Below are 13,938 nucleotides of genomic sequence, written 5' to 3' on the forward strand. Positions count from 1 at the left end.
GGTTTCTCTTCAGATCATATAAATCTTTTGCCTTTTAAAAAGTCTGTTAAATAGAACTCAAGAAAAAAAGCTGAGGGAAAGAGGACTAACAGTTTCTCATCAGAGATTAAATCATGCGCTAATCAGAAACATTATGTACTGTATATTAATAGTCATAAAACTATACATTTTAAGCTAGGAACATTTGACTAAAATTATTAGAAATACTTCATAATACACTAAAAAACACAAAACCTAATATTCCACCAATTTAATCTTCTATGAAGTTTCACTGGTACACTGTGTTCTGTGGTTCACTACACTTTACTGGGAAAGAGGCATATTTAATATACTAGTGGTATTATAGAGAAACAGATGTTTGGTAAATGTACACCTTTCACATATCGTGAGACTTCCGAGGGAGAAGATACCTTGCCTCTAACTTTATAAAAAAAGAAATAAATATTGAAAGGCTGCTAAGAAAGGTTACCCAAACCTTGAACATAAGACCGAAAGATGAATGGCGTTAAGGCGGCGATGCCCTTTCAAGGTAATATGGGGACACAGATCCATTCAAAGGTTATTTACTTAGAGGAATGTATTTGCTACATTATTCTATTTACTATTGAATTAAATATCTCAGATTAAGTGAAGTTACATATTAATTCATAGTTTTTTGTCCAGTAGAGTTGCAAATAATTTCTGTCAGGTAGAAGATATAATTCCAAACTTTAAGGTTTACTGGTGCATAGGACATCAACCCGTTTATAACTAACTTAGCAATCTTACTCCACCAATTATTAAATTGCCTATGAATACAGAGCTCCTGAGATGCTTTTAAAAATAGCCTTACTATTTTACTTGTTCCCTCAGTAGTTAATGAATTGAATAAAATCGTTGATACATATTTACTTTATTTTTGCATGAATTATGTTTTTAATTTTTTTTAATTATACTTTGGCAGGCATAAAGAACTTTCTGTGACATGCCTGACATGGTCTTTCTTAACATTCTGCTCTGCAAATACTACAATCTCACAGTTATATTATGATAGTTTTTCTGCACAATATTCAGATAATGTTGTCAATTATTTGGTTATTGGAACTATCAAATAATACCTGCCTCAGAGATAAATCTGAAAAGAATATAAGTCAAGTGTAAGTTACTTTCAAGACCATCTTTATTCTATACCACTGACTTTCCATCCTGCCAAAATAGGTACAAACACAGAATGTGAATGATTCTACTACCTTTCCTGAGTTTTCTCATCTGTGCATTTTAAAAACAATGGGAAACACATAATATTCCCTTCTTTTCCCTCAAGTTATTTACTGAAAAGATTTTTAAGTCCCAATCCCTACATGAAAAAAAGAAGATATACAAAGGAAACTCAGTGCTTATTGAGTTAGCATTAAGAAATTATCTAGAGAATCACAGAACATAATATTTAGACAGGACTTTAAAGGTCTTCTTGCCCAATGCCCTATTTTAAAGCAAAGGAAAATTGGGCCTAAAGGAGCACAGTGACTTTCCAGAGGTCTGACAGTGGCTAAAATTCATGTGATCTGACTTAAAAGATTTGCTGATTTGTTGTATGCCTCTCACAATGGAGCTATGAGTTGATTTTCTTTATTTAAACCAATTATTGAAAAAAATGTTTTCTTCCATTTGTTCCAGGTATCTCTTTTTTAAATGAAATGGGCTAATACCTTGTTCAGGTGTGAATTATGAACTGGCTTTACTTGCATAAATATGACTGATTATAAATAAATTCTGATTACATGTTTGAAATTTAAGCAAGAAAAGATTAGTAAAAAGAAAAAATCATAACTTTATATTTTCAGGGGTACATTTTTCACTAAAAGCAAAAGTTAGATTAATGTGATTTTTTAAAGTAAGGAACTTGGATATTCTCAAGTTGTCAATGTAAATGTACTTGTGATAAATTCAAGTGAACTAATGATAAAGACATTTCAATTTTTAGGCTTGGGAAGGGAAGCACTATTTTACTCTCATCTAAACTAAATCTGTAAATGCAAAAGGGAAAAGCAAAAGAGAAAAGAAAATTCTGTACCCTGACATCACTTCTAGATGAAGTTGTCCTGAGACAGTTAAGAAAGCAGGAACATTGAAGAAATTCTCCTCAGGTAACTTTATTTTGCTTGAAGGCTGCAAATAAAAAACAGAAGCCACAAAAAGCTATTACATGGTGTGTTTTTCACATTCATATATATGTGCCACAACTAAAAATCATAGTGCAATTAAACCTATGCAAGGACAGGTCATTCTCATGAAAAATAAAGCACACATCTAAAAGAGAAAATGCCTGCCTGGAAAGTGCTGACGGAAAGGAAGGTTGCTCCATATTGCCAAAACACACAACCACCAAAGGACAAAGTGCTTTTGTCACAAAATACACTTCCCACTGAAAAGTGATTCCTTTTTTTGGGGGGTGTGGGGGGAGACATTTTCTCACTTTGTGTAGAGCTGGGCAAGAGTGCAGTGGGCTCATCATAGCTCACTGCAACCTCCAACTCCTGGGTTCAAGCGATCTATCTGCCTCAGCCTCCCGAGTGGCCGGGTCTACAGGCATGCGCCACCATACCCAGTTCATTTTTTCTATTTTTAGTAGAGACAGAATCTCAAGGTCTTGCTCTTGTTCAGGCTGGTCTTGAACTCCTGACCTCAAGTGATACTCCTGCCTTGGCCTTCCAGAGTGCTAGGATCACAGGTGTGAGCCACCTCACCTGATCTAAAAAGTGATTCTTATTATGGGACAAGCTTAGGCAAGAGATTATGAATTATAAATTTTAAATGTGAAAGATTACATAATCTCTTAAAATTGTGACCTATGATTACAACTTAATTTTCTCAAGGGAATAGCCTCTGAAATATGTGTTGCCATATAATTATTAAAAAAATGATAATGTTTTTAACACAGACTTTTATGAACATAAGCTTTGAAACACATTCAATTTTCACTGTAACTCAAGAGGTAGGAAGAACATTATTTATTTTTTGAGACAGTTTTGCTCTGTTGCTCAGGCTAGAGTGTAGTGGCATCATCATAGCTCCCTGCAACCTCAAACTCCTAGGCTCAAGTGGTCTTCCTGCCTCACCCTCTCAAGTAGCTAGGACTACAGGCATGCATCACCACACCTGGCTAATTTTTTTTTTTTTTTGTAGAAATGGGGGTTTTGCTATGTTGTTCAGGCTGGTCTCAAACTCCTGGCCTCAAGCAATACTCCTGCTTGGCTTCTCAAAGTGCTAAGATGCCAGGCTAAGATCTTATCTTTAAAAGATCACTGAGTGATTAGACTTTTACGAACATACACTATGGACTGGGTCATTATTCCATTTGCAATGGGTAGGAAACAAGTCAGCTAACACTTATAAGAAGAGTTGAGCTAAAAAACTATCTGGAGGACAAACACAATTTAAACAGTATAATTAAGAGAGCTTCTGAATGAAGTTATAACTATTATATTCATTTTTGGGGGAAGGAAGTTAAATTACCCTCTCTTGTATTTCAAACTGTGCATTTATTTGAAATTATATTAGTATAATGGCGCAGTTACTGTAAAAGCAATAAAGTCAATTTTAAATATGTAACAGAGGATGTAAGACTCCTTTAACAGACTTAGTACCAAATACTAGATTATGGAAACACATGATATCTTATGTTATTTCATTGGGTATTCTAAAAATACTGAATATCATGTATAGATAGATATGAGTATGAATAAAAAATGTACTGTGAAAATTACTAATTGAATTTTTCATTTAGTTTTGTAATAATTGCCTATTATTTTTTTAAACTTATGGCAATACTGGTCTTAGAGGTTCTACGAATGTGTTTTTTTTTTTAAGTCCATCCTTAAATCCCTTTATCAATGAAAGGATATTGTTTTCCAGGACTTAAGTACTCAAGACTAAATACTTGATGTGGTATGTGTTAGGACTTTAAAATAAAAAATATATTTTCCAATATTTTTTCACTGTTTACTGAAGAATTATTTTCCAAGTAAGTCCCAGCAAATTCGTAAGACTACCATAAAGTCTGCTCTTTATGACTAGATTTTAGCCTTTCATTTATCAGCATTTGTACAAAATAGATTCTGATCTTCTTCTATTTCCTAAACAACTTATTTAAATGGGTGCAAATGTACTACTACTTCATTATGTCTTCTAATGTCATATGGAGCATTTACATACTGAAATTCATACTACTTTATTATAAATTACTTCCTTTTATTTCTCCTTTATATTACAATTAAGGCATTACATTGATTGGTAAAAACTTCTGTGTATATTAAGTTATATTACCTATAAATTTTATTTCAGAATATTAAATGACCATTATAAAATATTTGTTTTAAAAAGTAATTACTGAGAGTGACGTCAGCAAAAATGGTGGGGGTAGGTAGCTCCGAAGGCCTATTCCACCACAAAATTTTATTAAAAATGTTATCCTGACTGGGCATGGTGGCTCACGCCTGTAATCCTAGTACTCTGGAAGGCTGAGGCAGGAGGATCGTTTGAGCTCAGGAGTTTGAGACCAGCCTGGGCAAGAGCGAGACTCCATCTCTACTAAAAACAGAAAGAAATTAGCTGGACAACTAAAAAAAAAAATATATATATATATATAAATAAAATTAGCCGGGCATGGTGGCGCATGCCTGTAGTCCCAGCTACTCAGGAGGCTGAGGCAGAAGGATTGCTTGAGGCCAGGAGTTTGAGGTGGCTGTCAGCTAGGGTGATGCCACAGCACTCTAGCCCAGGAAACAGAGTGAGATTCTGTCTCAAAAAAAAAAAAAAAAAAAAAAAAACCACAAATCCTGTCAGAATAAACTGTGAGAACTCTGGAAAATAGTTAAAAGTTTATAGCAACCAAGTAAATGAATGAATCAAGAATTAATGAAATGAATCAATGAATATTCAATGAATAAATGAATCAAGAAAAAGGCAACTTAGAAATGGTAGACTCCACCCAACAACAGTAGAATGCATGTTTTCTTCAAGTGCATGGGACCGTTCTCCAGGATGGACCATGCACTAGGCTATAAAACAAGTCTCAGTAAAATTTAAAAGACTGAAATCATGCAAAGGATTTTCTTGACAACAATGGAATGAAATTAGAAATGTACAATAATGGTGCAGTTACTGGGGAAAACAGATTGGTGATTACTTAAAAAGTTAAAATAGAATTACTATATGACCCAGTAATTCTACTCCTAGGTATATAGCAAAAAGAATTAAAATGAGAGATGTAAATAAATACTTGTACATGATTGTTTAGTACAGCACTATTCACAATAGCCAAAGATGGAAACAACCTAAATGTCCATCTATGGAAAAATGGATTAACAAAATGTGATATACACAAACACACAGAGGAATATATTATCCAGACATAAGGAATATCTGTTGTTTAAATTAAATATATGTACTTACATATCCTAAAACATGAATGAACTTTGAAAATATTATGCTAAGTGAAAGAAGACAGACATAAAAGATCACATATTGTATGATATACATGAAATATCCAGAAAAGGTAAATCCAGAGACAGTCATGGTCTAGGTATAGGGAGAAATGGGGAATAACTACTATTCAGTGGGTGTGGGTTTTCATTTGGGGTGATGAAATTCATCACCCCAAAACAGTGGTGGCAGTTGTAAAACATTGTCAACATACTAAATGCCATGGAAGTGTACCTTTTGAAATGGTTAATTTTATGATACATGACTTTCAACTCAGTTCTTTAAAGTAATTATTGAATCTCACTGGTTCAAAAACTGAATTGCAAATTAAGATTTAGGATTGCAATCTTTTTTTGTTTTGTGTTTTTGAGGCAGGTCTCACTCTGCCTATACCTGGGCTAGAACACAGTGGTGTCATCATAGCTCACTGCAACTTCAGACTCCTGGGCTCTAGTGATCCTCCTGCCTCAGCCTTTCAAGTAGCTGGGTCTGTGGGCTCACACCACCATGCCTGCTAACTTTTCTATTTTTTTGTAGAGAAGGGATCTCACTCTTCCTCAGGCTGTTCTTGAACTCCCCCACCTCAAGCAATCCTCCCACCTTGGCTTCCCAAACTCCTAGGATTACAAGTGTGAACCACCACAGCCAGGACTGCAATCTTAAATTTGCAATCTCAAATGCTTCTGTTAGTAATGAAGAAAGAAGAAAATATATAAATTAAACACCCAACTCTGTGATCATGCCAGTGGTGAAGGATTTCTTTAACAAGAGCCCCAAATTATAAATGATAAACTGAAAATTGATGTATTTGTATATATTAAAATTAAGGATTTCTATTTAATAAAGGAAGACATAGGCAAAGTTAACAGACAAATGACTAATTTGTAACATCTAAAATCAACAAATTATTAATGGATAGAATATATAAGGACCTCTTGCCACAAAAACAAGAAAGAGAAAATAATCTGCTCCCCAAATGGGAAAGCAAATTTACAGAAAGGGAAACTCAAAATGGCTAAAATGCATATGAAGAAATATGCAAACTCAATAGGAACTAAGGAAATGCAAATTTAAAGAAGGGCATTTCAAGAACACTTCATATACATCAGATTGACAAAAATTAGAAAGCTGTATAGTATCAATTGTAGGTGCAGATTCAGAGTATGGTAGACAGAATTCTAAGATGTGCTCTCACAATTCCCAACCCATGGCTATTGAATCAAACACTAATCTAGGTACTGATGTGAAGAGATTTTACAAATTTAATTAAAGTTCCAAATCAGATGATCTCAAGATAAAGAGATTACCTGACCTAATCACACAAACCCACCGAAAACAGAATGTTTTCCACAGCAGACTGTAAAAGAGGAAGTCAGAGATTTTAAGGACAAGGGGTCAACATGACGTGGCTGCTTGAAGATGGAGACGGACACATGAAAACATCCTGAGAGTAGTGCCTAGGAGCTGCAAGCAATCTGGACAGCAGCCAGCAAGAAAATGGGCACTTGAGTCCTACAACCACAAAGAAATGAATTCTGCTAATAACAGTACTGAGTTTGGAAGAGAACCTCAAGCTCCAGATGAGAATTCAGCCAGCTGAAATCTTAGTTTCAGTGTTGTAAGACATAAGTCTTTAAGTAGGGAACCCAGTTGTGCCATTCTGGATTTATGACCTATAGAACTGTGAGCTAATAAATGAGTATTGTTTTAAGCCACTAAGTTTGTAGTAATTTGTTACAAAGCAATAGAAAACTTATTTATTGGGAAACGGGAACCCTTAGGAAATGCCAGTGAGTATAAACTGGTACTGTACCACTGTTCTGGAGAACTTAATGAAATTAAGAATGTAGACACCCCATAACTTAGAAATTCTACTCCTGCATATATACTCTAGAGAAATTTTCACACAGATCCATTGGGGAATATGTATAAGACTATTGCCATATTTTTTTCTGGGTATAACCTAGAATTAGAAGCAACCTAAGAGTTTATACAAGAAGAATGAATAAGTAAAATGTAGCAGACACATACCATTGAATACTTTGGAGCAATTAGAAGCAACAAATAGATCTACCTATAACATAGAATTTCAAAACAAAGAGTTAAATGGAAAAAAGTAGGAAACAGAACAAGACACATAATATAGTATCATTACTGTAAGTTAAAAAACATATACATATATCCTAGCACATTGGGATGCCAAGATGGGTGGATCGTTTGAGCTCAGGAGTTCAAGACCAGCCTGAGCAAGAGCGAGACCCTGTCTCTACTGAAAATAAAAAGAAAATTAGCTGGACAACTTAAAAAAATATGTATAGAAAAAATTAGCTGGGCATGGTGATGCATACCTGTAGTCCCAGCTACTTGGGAGGTTGAGGCAGAAAGATTGCTTGAGCCCAGGAGTTTGAGGTGGCTGTGAGCCAGGCTGATGCCACGGCACTCTAGCCTGGGTAACAGAGTGAGACTCTGTCTCCAAAAAAAAAAACAAAACAAAACATAAAATATCACTCATATTTTATGAGGTTGCATACATAATAAAGGAAATAACAAAGATACAAAAGTGTGTACTTCTGAGAGAGAATAATAGGGAATGGGAGTAGGGATTGGGATAAAGAGTAAAAAATAAAACAAAAAAGGGGCTATCCGGGATTGCATTTTGTCAGCTTGGTGTTACTACTCCCATCTAAAGCTTGGGCTATGTTTCCAAGAAACACCCCCCCCCCCCCCCCCGCTCCCATGTGGCTCCAGGTCACAGTTGGCCAAGAGAGGAACTTGTGTGAAATTTGAGAGGAAATGAAGTTGTGGTCATTACTCTTAGATGACTGTGGTAGTCTGACACAGGGACAAACACACAGAGGTGCCTAGTGATCTCTAGTTTCTATGTTGTACTGCCTACTACTGACCATGCTGAACAACAGTAGTTTGAAGGCAACAACCAAGTGCTTGACTATAGTTACTGAGTGAAGGTACAAAGATTGCGCATATGCTCCCTGTCCCCCAACACATGCATAGCCTCCCCCATTATCAACATACTCCATCAGAATGGTATTTGTTGCAACTGATGAACCTATATCAACATTATCACCCAAAGCCCATAGTTTACATTAGAGTTTACTCTTGGTGGTGGTGTACATTTTAGGGGTTTGGACAAATATATAATGAAATGTATCCACAATTATCATACAGGACAGTTTAACTGCCCTAAAAATACATGCTCCACCTAGTCATCCCTTCCTTTCCCCTAACAACCACTGATCTTTTTACTTTCTCCACAGTTGTGCCTTTTCCAGAATGTCATATAGTTTAAGTTATACAAAATATAACCTTTTCAGATTGGCTTCTTTTACCTAGGTACATGCACTTAAAGTTTCTCCGGGTCTTTTTTATAGCTTTATAGCTCATTTCTTTTTAGTGCTGAATAATATTCCATTGTCTGGATGTGACAAATACAATTTATCCATTGACCTTCTATAGGACATCTTGGTTGCTTCCAACTTTTGACAATTATGAATAAAGCTGCTCTATAAACATCCATGTGCAGGTTTTTGTGTGGAAGTAAGTTTTCCACTCCTCTAGGCAAATACCAAGGAGCATAATGAGTGAAAAATTAGGACTTCACTTTGGAGAAAGTGTAACTTTCTCCAAACTCTCCAAACTATTCACAAATTCTCAAAACTTTTAAGACCAAAGCTTTATATTAAATACTTTTTGTTTCACAGTGTTAACTCATGAAATTGAAAAATACTGGTGTTCCTCAGGGACTCTGCTCATTACTGTATCCCACATTTACCCCATTACCTGGGACATAGGAGTCACTCTGTAAATATTTGTTCAGTTGAAAAATGAATTGAAATGGGGCCTCAAAATATGAGAGATACCTATAATTGAGATGAGACATAAATGTATTTCTCCATGGAAAGAGCACAGAATAAAAATCTCCACTCATGTTAATGTTAAGGAACACAGTGATCAAAAATGCTTCAAAAACCAGATATTAAAATATAGTATAAAGCCTCTAAGTTAAAATAGAGTGGTGGCAATACACAAATAAACCTGTGGGATAGAACTGAAAGCCCAGAAATAGACTCAAGTTCATTATAATGGTATTATCTCAAATCACTGAGGCAAAGATAGACTTTTTAATAAGTAGTAACAGGTCAGCTGAGTAGCCATATAATTATATCAACCAGAAATAAATTACAGAATTTTTATTTACACTGTGGCAGATAGTATGATGTAAATATGTATATTTTCCCCCCAAGGAATTTCTAAACATTAATAATAATACCATGGTAATTTCTATTATTTCCAGCCCATAGGTAGTCATTTCTATGATTTTCGGAACTTAGTACATAATTCATTTACTTTTATCCCATCTTCAATATATTTGTTTCAGCTCCTGAATATTTTCTCTTTGAGAAAAATGCTAGAATATAAAAAAGAATACAAAAGGTACTGTACATTGAGATAAAATTTTGGAATCAGAGCTTCCATTCATTTTGAAAAATATTTTTGAACATAATCTAGCAAGAGTGCTTTTATCTCATTACATGCTTCATACTTTTGTCATTATGGTATTTTGATAGTGCATAAAAGACTTATTTTACTCATTTAGTTTAGTTATCTTGTTTTCTTTAAGCTATAGCGGAAATATAATATTGAAGGTTCATTTTTAAGTTGGTTATTTTGCATCTTAGAATTTTCCCCTTAAAGAAATATATAATTATTTTCATAGAGCAGCCACAGTGCTCTATTTAATAAATAATATAGATAAAATACAGTCATGCGCCGCATAATGACATTATCAGTCAACAACGAACCATGTATATAGTGCATCCCATAAGATTATCATGGAGCTGAAAAATTCCTATTGCCCAGTGATAATGTAGCACAAGGCGTTACTCAGGTGTTTGTGGGGATGTCGGTATATATAAACCTACTGCTTTACCAGTCATACGATGATAACAAATAACTATGTTACTGGTTTATATATTCACTATACTATACTTTTTATCATTACTTTAGAGTGTACTCCTTCTACTTATTAAAAAAGTCAACTGTAAAACCACCTCAGGCAGGTCTTTCAAAAAAAAAAACAACTTAACTATAAACAGCCTTGGACAGATCTTTCAGAAGGTATTCTGGAAGGCATTGTTATAATAGGGAATGACAGTTATATGCATGTTATTGCCCCTGAAGCCTGAAGACTTTTCCATGGAACAAGGTGTGAAGGTAGAAGACAGTGACATTGATGATCCTGACCCTGTGTAGGTCTAAGCTAATGTGTGTGTTTTTTAGTCTTTAACAAAAAAGATTTAAAAAAATTTAATAAAGAAAGCTTATAGAATAAGGATAAAGATAATATTTTTGTGCAGCTGTATAATGTTTATGTTTTAAGCTAAGTATTATTACAAAAGAGTCAGAAAGTTTAAAAAATTGTATAAAGTTCATAAAGTAAAAAAAATTTTAAAAAAGTTTATAAAGTCAAAAAGTTATAGCAATCTAAGGGTAATTTATTATTGAAGAAAAAAAATTTTTAGTTTAGTGTAATCTAAGTGTACAGTGTTTATAAAGTCTACAGTAGTGTGCAGTAATGTCCTAGGCCTTTACATTCACTCATCACTCACCACCTACTGACTCACCCATAGCAACTTCCCATCCTGCAAACTCCATTCAGGGTAAGTACTGTACATAGGAATATTATTTTTTATCTTTTTACTCAACCTTTTCTTTTTTCTTTCTTTTTTTTAAATGCACAGATAGCCCTGTAGAATTTATTGTATCTTTTCTGTTTAGATACACAAATACTAACCATTGTGTTACAACTGTCTACAGTATTCAGTACAGTAACACACTGTATATGTTTGGAGCCTAGCAGCAATAACATATGATACAGCTTAGGTGTACAGTAGGATATACCATCTAGGTTTGTGTAAGAACACTCTAGGATGTTCATGCAATGATGGAATTGCCTAACTATGCATTTCTCATGACACATGCCCATCATTAAGCAATGCATAACTGTATATGAAGAATGTGTGTACATTAAGTCATGATATAAAATGTGCATGTATACATGTGTAAGCAAATGAATGAATGAGTGCCTGGATTCATTTCTATCAATCTCAGCAAATGTGACCAAGAGGGAGATAAAGAACTCCTCAGACAGTACCTGTAGCACCAGGAAACTGAGGAGGTTGCTTGTTCATAGAGGGTACAGCTTGATCTTTACTCTGGTTCCTTTATTGCAAAAATGAGATTCAGAAATAAGATTTCTTTTTAACAATAAATGTGCCTAGAAGTTTCAGAATGAGATGATAAAACCAATAATTAAATAAATACTGAGGAAGAAGTCTGACTTAATCATCACCACGTCATTCAAAGCATTCCTTAAGGAAGCACAGTAGTCTACAGTTTCACTTTTCTCAGTTTCAGTTACCTGCAGTCAACCGCAGCTTGAAAATATTAAAATGAAAAACTTCGGAAATAAAGAATTCATAAATTTTAAATAGTGCATTGTGCTAGTAGTGTGATAAAATCTCGGGCCATCCTGCTCTGTCGTAACCTGGATTTGAATTATCTTTTACCAGTGTATTCATGCTGTGTATGCTACCTGCCATTAGTCCATCAGTAGCAATCTCGGTTACCCAGTACATTCACACCGCAATGCCTGTAAGTCATTCACTGCACAGCAGTTTAGGTTCACAGCAGAATACATTCAGTTCAAAACCCACTTATCCATAAAGCCTTCTTACCACTAACAGCCACCCCACAACCTCCCAACTCCATGCCTATGCTAGGAAAAATAACTTCCCTTTGTACTTTCCTAATTGTCCATATTTACACCTCATTCATTCATGTGAGCACTATGCTAGACTGTGGAGACAAAAATGAATAAGATAAAGAATAAGCTCTTAAAGAGCTTACATTCTAATGGGAAAAAAGAAAATGAACATGTAAACTAATAAAGAAACAAAGTAATTACAAGTTAGGATAAACAAGTCGGAGTGCTCCTAAGCAGTAACAAGCAGAGACATGAAGAATGAGAATGTATTTGCTATACTATGAATTGGGAAGAATATTCCAGGCACAAGAAACAGCCAGTGCAGAAATCAGCAGGTGGGAAGGGGGGTTCATATATTAGAGGAGTAGAAGGAGGGTCACTGTAGCTTGTGGGGATCAAGCATGAGAGAGTGTTAAAAGATGATGTTGGAGAGGAAGGCAGGAATCAGATCATTATGGGGCATTTAGAGAGCATGAGGAGTTTGAACTTATTCTAAGAACACAGAGCAACCATGGAAATGTTTTAAGAACAGCATTGTGGCATGATACATATTAAAAACTATTCTAGTGTCTGAGTGGGAAATAGATAATAGGGAGAGCAGGGTATAAGTAGGAAGAGCAATCAGAAAATGAAAGAGGAGTAGCTTGAATTAGACCTATAACACTGGAAATAGAAATGTAAAGGTTGAGGAGTTATGTTGGAGTTAAGCCAACAAAATTCACTGATAAATTAGATGTGGGGTTGGGGGAGACAGGCAGGGGAACCATGAATTAAGTCTGACTTCTAGATATTTTACTTAAGCAAATGAGTGGAAAGCAGTAACTTTTACAGAGGGGGAAAAGACTAGAAGAGGAAGAGGCTTTTGGAGGGAAGAAATCAAAAGTTTTATTTAATATATACTTTATTTGAATGCATATTAGATATCAAATGAAACTATCCAGTAGGCAGGTGCTACTACAAATCTGAAGCTCAGAAAGAGAGGCCAGGGATGGAGATGAACAGTTTGGTAGTCAGTATGTAGATGGTATCCGTATGTGTATCAGTATGCAGATGGTAAATAAAGCCTCGGAAATGGATAAAAATCACCAGGGAGAGATTATAGATTAGTGCTTCTCATTGATGATAGTAATAATATTCCCTAGGAAATAATTTAGGAATTTGTAGGGGCATTTAGTAGGCAGGAGTTAAAGACATCCTGCAACATGTACAAAGTCCTGTACAACTAAGACTTCTACAATCTCCCAAGTTCCTAATGTTCTGCTAGACATAGGTGATCAGTGTACCAACCAAACCACATAGGTTTGAGCTACCTGATAAACATAGTCATTACTTTTTATCTATCGTATATTTTGGGTCTTGTTATAAGATTTTGTCTGGAAAAGACTTTTAAGCAAAAATGTTTGAAAATCAATACAATAGATGTTTTAAAGTCGCTCCCCTTCTAATATTCCATGATTCAACTAACCCTTCCCTGATCATATAAAATTTGTTAGTACAAAACAATGTAACTTAGCCTTTCTCTGTTATGCAGAATGTAAAAATTTTTGTTGGGTTATTCTGCCATTGGAAGACAAAAAATAGCAGAACCACAAAAGGGGAAACCAAGAGTTACCAAAAACTTAAAAATGTGTGTAACCCAGTGAGTTTCATATCATAGGGATCTAAAATGCTCCCTGTTCCTTTGAGGATTT

General features: G+C 34.9%; 1 protein-coding gene across 4 annotated transcripts in view; it reads right to left on the reverse strand.

The window, feature by feature from the left end:
- Positions 1–13,938, reverse strand: part of NARS2 (asparaginyl-tRNA synthetase 2, mitochondrial) — a 127,430-nt gene that overhangs the window by 77,386 nt on the left and 36,106 nt on the right. For all 4 annotated transcript variants that reach the window (XM_012744523.2, XM_076002345.1, XM_076002344.1 and 1 more), the window contains exon 6: positions 2,054–2,148. In XM_012744523.2, the coding sequence (XP_012599977.2) occupies positions 2,054–2,148 (95 nt within the window). The remainder of the gene's footprint in view (positions 1–2,053; positions 2,149–13,938) is intronic.

This window comes from Microcebus murinus, chromosome 4, assembly GCF_040939455.1.
Source record: "Microcebus murinus isolate Inina chromosome 4, M.murinus_Inina_mat1.0, whole genome shotgun sequence".
In the NCBI taxonomy this organism is placed as follows: Eukaryota; Metazoa; Chordata; class Mammalia; order Primates; family Cheirogaleidae; genus Microcebus; species Microcebus murinus.